Source organism: Sycon ciliatum, chromosome 2 (assembly GCF_964019385.1).
Source record: "Sycon ciliatum chromosome 2, ocSycCili1.1, whole genome shotgun sequence".
In the NCBI taxonomy this organism is placed as follows: Eukaryota; Metazoa; Porifera; class Calcarea; order Leucosolenida; family Sycettidae; genus Sycon; species Sycon ciliatum.
This window is the reverse complement of record NC_088644.1, coordinates 2,773,700-2,782,029: the sequence shown is the minus strand read 5'-3', so window position 1 is coordinate 2,782,029 and position 8,330 is coordinate 2,773,700. Positions and strand designations below refer to the sequence as shown.

Sequence of the window (8,330 nt, the reverse complement as noted above, 5' to 3'; positions counted from 1 at the left end):
CCAAAGCACCCCCCTCAAAAATTTCGATCTTGGTTCACAGCTGGTTCGAGAGAGACCATAGCAGACCCGCTGATCACATGCGCAAATCTGCACATCGCACACTGTAGCCATCCCTGTTTTAGACCAGGGAGTAGTAGGTATTACTCCCTGGTTCAGACCTGCAAGTACAATGTATCTGGAACCAATCCACATGCAGTGGACTATTAATTTTTGTCTCATGATTGGCCATTTTGCAATGAAATGTCTAGTCAAGGGAACTCCGCTTCGTACCTGCCGTTGTGCAGTGTCACATCAGGCCTCAGCAGGCTCAGCGCATGATTTGTATGGCACTCCACATGTTTTGTTAGAAGCAAAGAATCATACAAACACGCCATTGGTAGAAGCAAGGAAGTAGCAGCGCGGTCTATGGCCGGAAAGCACACGTCAGACATAGCAGTTTGTTCTCTCTCGGCGCTATGTTTTGTACAATGTAGTTCTCGATGTAATCTCTGGTCTCGTTGTGGAAAGGCAAAGTTTCTTTCATGCATTGCAAGTGTGGATACAGCAGTAGAAGAGTGAAAGTAACGTTGAAGTGCATTTTGAGTTTTTGTGTGGAATAGTGTAGGTTTCATCAAGGATGTGTTACTGCACTATCAAACATGACGAAGGGGAAAAATGGCTCGAGAAATCCCATTTTAAAAGTTCGATGGAGAGTGTGATAATTCTGAAGAAAGCAGCATCCAGGACTTAGTCCATCATTAGTTGGAAGCAGGCCAGGGTGTAGTAAAATACCATAACTACTCCCTGGTTGGAGATTTGCCACTATGATTCACTGATTGATCTTCAGCGTCGAATTAGGGGCGAATTTTCCTTCCCCCCCCCCCCCCCCCCATTTCACGGATCGAATAATGTGCATGTACTTTTGTGTGTGGAAAGTCGTGGCACCCCCCTTGATCACTATCCTGGCTACGCCCCTGGAGTGTGTGTGTTTGCCTAGCAGACTTGTGCTAATCAATGTGTGTGTGTGTGTATATGTGTGTGTATGCAGGTACTGACGAGACTTGCAAGCCCACACAAGAACCTACAACATCTCCTATGACTATGACTATGACTATGCGTACTGACCCACCAGTGGAACCGACCTCAGGTATAGCAATGGATAGTGTTTCTGGTACTGGCACTGGTGTGTTTTGCGTGTGTTGTACAGTTGCGCTCTGTGAAATCCGACCCAGAGTGCACATTAGGCGCCCTGTTTTTGCACGGCCCTTGACGCCCTGGGAGTGGCACGAATGGGGCTGGACGTACACATGTACTTGGTCCGTTTCATCGCAATTGTCGCTTATCTCCCACGCACCTTTTGACAGGTAAATCCCAGCCCGATCTCGATATCTAACTCCCATTTGTTTGGGAGGTTGTGAAGGCAAGATCAAAGGAGACCAGAAAGAAAAAACCATCGCGACTAGCGCCAGTGGCATCGCGATTCGTACGATTGTGTTGGGAAAGTGGGGAACTTTTCGCTGCAGTGAATGCACTGCAGTGAATGCACACATTCACTGCAGCGAAAAGCCAAACGCAGCTCAAAGACCGGAACTGTAGCAGGGGAAATCGACATCCTGACCTTGAGAGCGTGACAGTCACGGCCAGGCCAGCCAGCTCAGTCGCCACGTTTGAACTGCAAGTGCGACGACCTGGCACTCTTTGCAAGCCTGCAAACTGATGGCGAATTGGTGGCAAAGAAGACATTGTCCGACCTGGCAGCTGCAGTACAAGAGTCGTGGTCAGCGTATCCAGCAGAGCGTATGACAGCTGTCTGGAGAGGGATGTGTGCCTGATTCAAAAACATTGTTGAAACACACAGTGGTGACACACGGGTCACGCTGCCCACGTTCCTCCAAGTGCCAGAGTGACAGCCACGATTGTTCCTTTCCCATCGCTGCCATACGCCAAGCGGAGAAAGCAAGAGATACTCTACGCCATGGCGCCAGCAGCTATACACACCAGCAAATGTCAGCTCAAGTGACATCAGCTCGAATGATACAGAGCCAGAGTCGGATAAACTAAAGCGTGAGTGCAAGAACGCGCTCCGTCGCTGTTTTCTTTTGCACATTTTTTGTAACCTTGCTTCCTTTCTCGACTTGCTTCATCAGATTCCATTGCTGAATTATTTTTATTGTGGCGGACAGGCATCCTGTATCATGCTTCTTCACTATGCGTATTGGAAATTTTACAGAGCGATAAAATAACTCTTGTTCTTAGTTGCGATAGATAAGCGACAATTGCGATGAAACGGACCAAGTACAGATACAATGATGTATTCAAAACAGGCACAGGGCGCCAGTTTTCCACTTTGGGTTGGATTTCACCGAGCGCAACTGTAGTACATTTCACTCTTGTGCATGCCCTTGTCTCTTATCTATGCTATCTCTATCTGTATATGTATCTCTCTCTTTCTGTATCTCACTCTTTGTCCTCTTGCTCTCTCTCTCTCTCTCTCTCTCTCTCTCTCTCTCTCTCTCTCTCTCTCTCTCTCTCTCTCTCTCTCTCTCTCTCTCTCGCTCTCTCTCTCTCTCTCTCTCTCTCTCTCTCTCTCTCTCTCTTTCGCTCTCTGTCTCTCTCTCTCTCTCTCTCTCTCTCTCTCTCTCTCTCTCTCGCTCTCTCGCTCTCTCTCTCTCTCTCTCTCTCTCTCTCTCTCGCTCTCTCTCTCTCCTCTCCCCTCTCTCACTCTCTCACACACACACACACACACACGCGCGCGCGCGCGCGCACTCACAATGGTGGGTTGATTCAGTGGTTCCGAATCTCAAGCATACTTGGACCAAGTGCAGGTGCGCACCTGGTGTCTTCCAGTACATGTCCACACATGGGATTCTTCAGTTGATCTTGTTCTTGGTAGATGCCTTTGCCTGTGCTACATGTGTATTTGCTCTGTTTCTTGTTTCACTGCCACACTGCCATGCAATTCACTGCCATGCAATTCACTGCCATGCAATTCACTGCATATTGCAGAAATGGCTTCAGCAACTGAACCAGCTGCCCCTACAACTGCAGATACACCACTGGAGCCACAAACTGGCATCCGTAAGTAGAGGCTTTCAACACGTCAGTAGTGTCTGCTCATATTGATGATTTTTTTTATTAGCCGTCTTAGAATCTCTCTCTCTCTCTCTCTCTCTCTCTCTCTCTTTCTTTCTCTCTCACTCACTTGTGATTACTCACAATGATTCTTCCAATCACTCACTCTTATGCATGTGACCCAGTCTTGCTCAGAAGACAGCGCAACTTCTCAGGGAGTGGAAAGATTTACAAAGCACTCTAAACCCGTGTACGAAAATCTAACATCTAACCCCATCACCGTAGCGTATACTATATACTTCTCCACTCATACTGCAGTATTTCGCTTTTGCTGCTCCTTCATTTCTGCTATTGGCAGGTGTGTTCAAGGGTTTTATACTGTCCTGGACGACCAATCCGCAAAAGCAGCATGTTGACTTTACATTCCGCACCAACCAGCCGAATCACTGGATGGCATTTGGCATCTCAAACAATGAACGCATGGTAAGTTGGCAGATGCCTGTGTGCTAGCAACGTGATGACTTGCTTGCTTGATGAACCCGTGTGATTTGTCCCATCAACCACCGCACCATATCTGTGCTCTCCAGCCGACGTGGACACGTTGCCACAGCACATTTTAGACATTATCAACAAAGCTACTCATCCGTTGGTACTGAACTCCTTCATCTGTATAAATACAGGCTTGAGGTAGCACAGGGCCGAATGATGCTGCTTACACTTTGAAGTAGCCCTTGTGATGGTCTGTTGGTAAATTTGGGTTGATTTTATCGCTTTATAGATATTGTGCAATGGTCTGTGTATGCAAGTATGCAGCTTCTCTTGGCATCACTCTATAGATATTGTGCAATGGTCTGTGTATGCAAGTATGCAGCTTCTCTTGGCATCACTCTATACTTATATTACACATGCAGGGTAGTTTCTCGCCCTTTCGACGCAGGTCGTCTTCCACGTCCTCTGTGTGTGTGTGTGCGCGTGCGTGCGTGTGTATGTGCATGTGCATATGTGTGTGTGTTTATGTGTTTGGTTTGATGCGTGTGTTGGTATACATGTATAGCCGGAGAGTGATATCATCACAGCCTACCTATCACCAGCTACTGGAGAACCTGTGGTAGAGGATAGGTAAGACATGTGATTCTGCCTGTGCGTATGTCCACCGTCACTATGTATGTCCTCTGTTTCTCAACATGTCCTCCGTAACTCTGTATGTTCTTTTTCACTTCGTAAGTCATCTGCCACTCTGTATGTCCTCCGTCTCTGTATGTCCTCCGTCTCTGTATGTCCTCCGTCTCTGTATGTCCTCCGTCTTTGTATGTCCTCCGTCTCTGTATGTCCTCCGTCTTTGTATGTCCTAACTTTATTTCACTCAGTGTGTCCTCCGTCACCATGTATTTCCTCCGTGACTCTGTATTATGTACCTGTCTCTCTGTGTGTTCTCCGTCACGGGCACGGTTGCATTGTGTTGGTACAGTGTATAGCTGTGTTGGTACAGTGTATAGCTGTGTTGGTACAGTGTATAGCTGTGTTATTTTGTGTGTGTTTGTGTGCGGTATGTATGAATGTAAGGTCTAAGATTTATGTGAGCATGTGTTTGCGTGTGTGTGTGTATGTTTATGTATGCCTATGTATGCATGTGTGTGTGTGTGTATGTGTGTGTTTGTGTGTGTGTATATGTATATGTATTCCCTATTGTAGGTATGCCCGAGAATACAGTGTGCCCGTGGTTGACAGCAGTTCCCAGGTCTCCAGGGTGTCCGGTGGCCTTGTAAGCGGGTACACAGTGATCAGTTTCCGAATGCCCTGCTGGTCGGACGACGTAGAGGATATCTCGCTAAGCGGACAGCATCACTTCCTCCTGGCACTGGGCCAGCTGATGGCTGGGGAGATCCAGTATCATGGTGACTCGAGGAGAGTTACTGATCTCATCACTATCAACTGCGGTGGTAAGACTCAATGCTGCTCTTGGTTACTAGCAATCCACTAGAGTCCACACAACACAAGCACGCATAACACGTACCGTAAAGTCATGTATGAAGTCCGCAGCTTTTATGACTTTTTGGGGAATTTTTGAAGGCTTCTATACAGGACAGGTACTTCTATGTATGTCAACACTGAAACCAGGCTTATGTGCCGAAATCAGGCTTCTAGTCAAGACAGGCTTCTATATGAAACAGGCTTTAATTAATACAAGATACTACGGTATATACAAGTTCATTGTGCTTGGTCTGTTTCTTTTTGCCTGTATTCCATTTGATGAGAAGGCAATGAAAGTACTCGTACTAGTGGAAAAGTTTGAAAATGTTGACTGTGATTGCGTTTTTGTCCCAGAGAAAACCTTTGAGTTGGGGAGACTGAGTTTTGAATTAGTTGCACTGTGTTATCATCTGCTTGCTTTGAGATGCTGGTTGCCCAGTGCTCATGTTTGAATTCGGTGAAGATCTCAAGTGTGTTCTTTCAAGCTAGTACTGAAGCTTACTCTAGCTGAAATCAGTCTAGGTCTGTTGGGAATGCCCAAGTGAAATAATAAAATACAATACAAATACAAAAAAGTCAGGCTGACTTGTAGTGACGATCCACTGGTGTCTTGTTGTGTGGTGCACTTAGCTCGCAATGTTGTCACCGACCCTGTCACGCAACCAGCCACCATCTCACCCAGCACGGCAGCGGCCATTGACGGCAAATCAGGTTGGTGCATGCGCCGCATTCAGTGCGAGCAGTTGCTATTGCCCCCGGTGTGTATAGTATACAATTCTAGCAAGAGTAGATATACAAGAGTGTGCAACTCCGCATCTCTTCTGCAAAATCTGCAGGTACCCCGGCCCACGGCGGATTTTTTTGTTGACGTCACCTTTTTCAGAAAAGTGTGCATTTTGCCGCAGAGCAATGTGAGAGCACGTGCTGGGCACCGACCTTGTAATGTAAAGCCCGGCCAAGTGCACGAGGCAAAACTTTCCGAAAGACTCGCAGCACGTGCGTCATAGAAAAGATTACGTCAGCAAAAAATTCCGCCGTGGGCCAACTCAACCGGGAGTTGCACAGTCTTGTTTATCTACTCTTGATTCTACTCATCGGGTAGCAGTGAAGTCTTTTCGCTGAACACACCGGAGCACATTTCCTGCAAGGCAAAATGCCGCAAAGATCGGGCTGTGCGAATGCACGTTGTATGTGCATGCCGACATGGTTGCGATTTTGAATTTTCTACGCGTTCCTGAACCTCCAATCATGTATGTTGACTAATCGGAAATCATCCTGGAAGTAGAGCTCTGTGTTCCTTTTGTTGCGATGCAATTCGATCTCACTTTCCTGCTAGTTAATCATACAGAGTCAGCTCTAGTCTTGTGCGTATGTGTGCGTGCGTGCGTGCGTGCGTGTGTGTGTGTGTGTGTGTGTGTGTGTGTGTGTGTGTGTGTGTGTGTGTGTACAGGAGGATTCTCTAACCCTGCTGGAACGTACATTGTGAACTGGAAGGTGTCGGACTCGGCACCCAAGGTCGACTTCACTCTGCATGCAAGCCATGGTGGATGGATGGGCTTCGGTATTTCACACACTGGCCTTATGGTTAGTTTTCATGTCCTGTTTCTGACCTTGGGCAAGGGTGAGGGGGAAAGGGTGAGGGAAGTCAGTATCAATTTATTTCCCAGTGTATCGTTTGTTTTGCTGAATCAACTCATCACGTTGTCACAAGACGGGCAACTCGGGAAAGGCTCTTATGTGACATTTACATGCTTACTTGAATCTGCCTGAGTCCATTTTCTATGGGTGGAGCTGCTTTGTTGTTCCCGTGTCTAGCGTTAACCCATTTTATGTCGCCATTTTCTGTCTTGTTTCTTTCTTCTGCCATCGTCACTGCCCACCACATCATACGCACCACTGCCTTTGCTACCACTATGATACCGATGCCAATCTGTACTTGCAGACCGACAGTGACATCATCACAGCTTTCATTGACCCTGCAACCGGACAGGCTGTTGTACAAGATCGGTAATGACCAGTGCACTCTGCAGCCTGCTGTCCTGTCACATGACCGTTTCTTGTCTCACTGTGCAGCAGGAGATTGTCTGTATACTTGTGTACACCTTCAGTTGACTGAAACTGCAGTTGTGGCGAATGAAATCCGGCCCCAGAATATTAGAGCTGTGGGGTTGAGTGGCCCAAGTACTGCAAATACTCGGCCATTAGGTGAACACGGCTCTGCTGTATTTATGAGGTCGGTGTTTCGCTTGCCAACGCTGTAGCTATGCCCTAAACAGTAAATATGTATGTGTACAGCGTAGACTGCATACCCAAACCAGGCGTTCTGACTTTGTCCTTCTGACCGAGTAAACATGTTGCCGTTGCTGCGTACAGAGCTTTACCATGATAATTTTGGTCTCAGTACCTCGTACGGTAGGTGCATTGCAGATAGAACATGTCACAGCAACCACCGCCACCATCACACTATCAATGTCCTTATTGTATTGTGTTGCAGTGCCATGCTGATGTAGAGCTCACCGGTGCGTGCATTTGTGTATTTGTGTGTTGTGTGTTGTGTGTTGTGTGTTGTGTGTTGTGTGTTGTGTGTTGTGTGTTGTTCCTGTGGCTGTGACTGTGGCTGTGGCTGTGGCTGTAGGTGGGCAAGTGGACACTACTACCCTGCTCTCGACGTTGACCAGCAGGTATCAGACAGCGCCGGCCAGCAGCTGAATGGCTGGAGCCGTGTCTCCTTCTCACTGCCATGCAGCAGCTCCGATACCAGCAATGACATTGCTATCTCGGGACAGCACTATTTCCTCTTCGCTGTCGGCCAGCTGCTGGGTGGTAATGGTATTCGGCCACATTCCCTGCAGCATATGTGGCGCACATCCATGCCTGTTATGATTCAGTGTGATGGTGGAGATAGTGTGGCTGTTTCAGAGTCTTCCTCTGCACCACCGGAGTCTTCCTCTGCACCACCGGAGTCTTCCTCTGCACCACCGGAGTCTTCCTCTGCACCACCGGAGTCTTCCTCTGCACCACCGGAGTCTTCCTCTGCACCACCGGAGTCTTCCTCTGCACCACCCACACCTGTTGACCCGGTTAGCCCGATTAGCCCGGTTAGCCCGATGGACAGTACCATGACAGCTACTACCATGACGGCTAGTGGTGACGATGACGCCACCGGTAGGTTTGCCACTCATCACACATGTGACTTGCCATGCCTGTCTGAAAAAGATGATGTCATGTGATCTGCTGTCATGTGACAATGATGTAACTTCAAGTATACACTGTTGGTAAACATGCTGATTGTGCAGATAAGATGATCC

General features: G+C 47.8%; 1 protein-coding gene across 1 annotated transcript in view; it reads left to right on the top strand.

Annotated features, from left to right (window-relative positions):
* Nucleotides 1–8,330, top strand: part of LOC135808245 (uncharacterized) — a 172,611-nt gene that overhangs the window by 127,103 nt on the left and 37,178 nt on the right. The window contains exons 96-104 of the mRNA XM_065321411.1: nucleotides 1,028–1,126; nucleotides 2,986–3,057; nucleotides 3,410–3,534; nucleotides 4,106–4,170; nucleotides 4,744–4,991; nucleotides 5,653–5,733; nucleotides 6,473–6,606; nucleotides 6,965–7,029; nucleotides 7,658–8,187. Coding sequence (XP_065177483.1) covers nucleotides 1,028–1,126; nucleotides 2,986–3,057; nucleotides 3,410–3,534; nucleotides 4,106–4,170; nucleotides 4,744–4,991; nucleotides 5,653–5,733; nucleotides 6,473–6,606; nucleotides 6,965–7,029; nucleotides 7,658–8,187 — 1,419 coding nt within the window. The remainder of the gene's footprint in view (nucleotides 1–1,027; nucleotides 1,127–2,985; nucleotides 3,058–3,409; nucleotides 3,535–4,105; nucleotides 4,171–4,743; nucleotides 4,992–5,652; nucleotides 5,734–6,472; nucleotides 6,607–6,964; nucleotides 7,030–7,657; nucleotides 8,188–8,330) is intronic.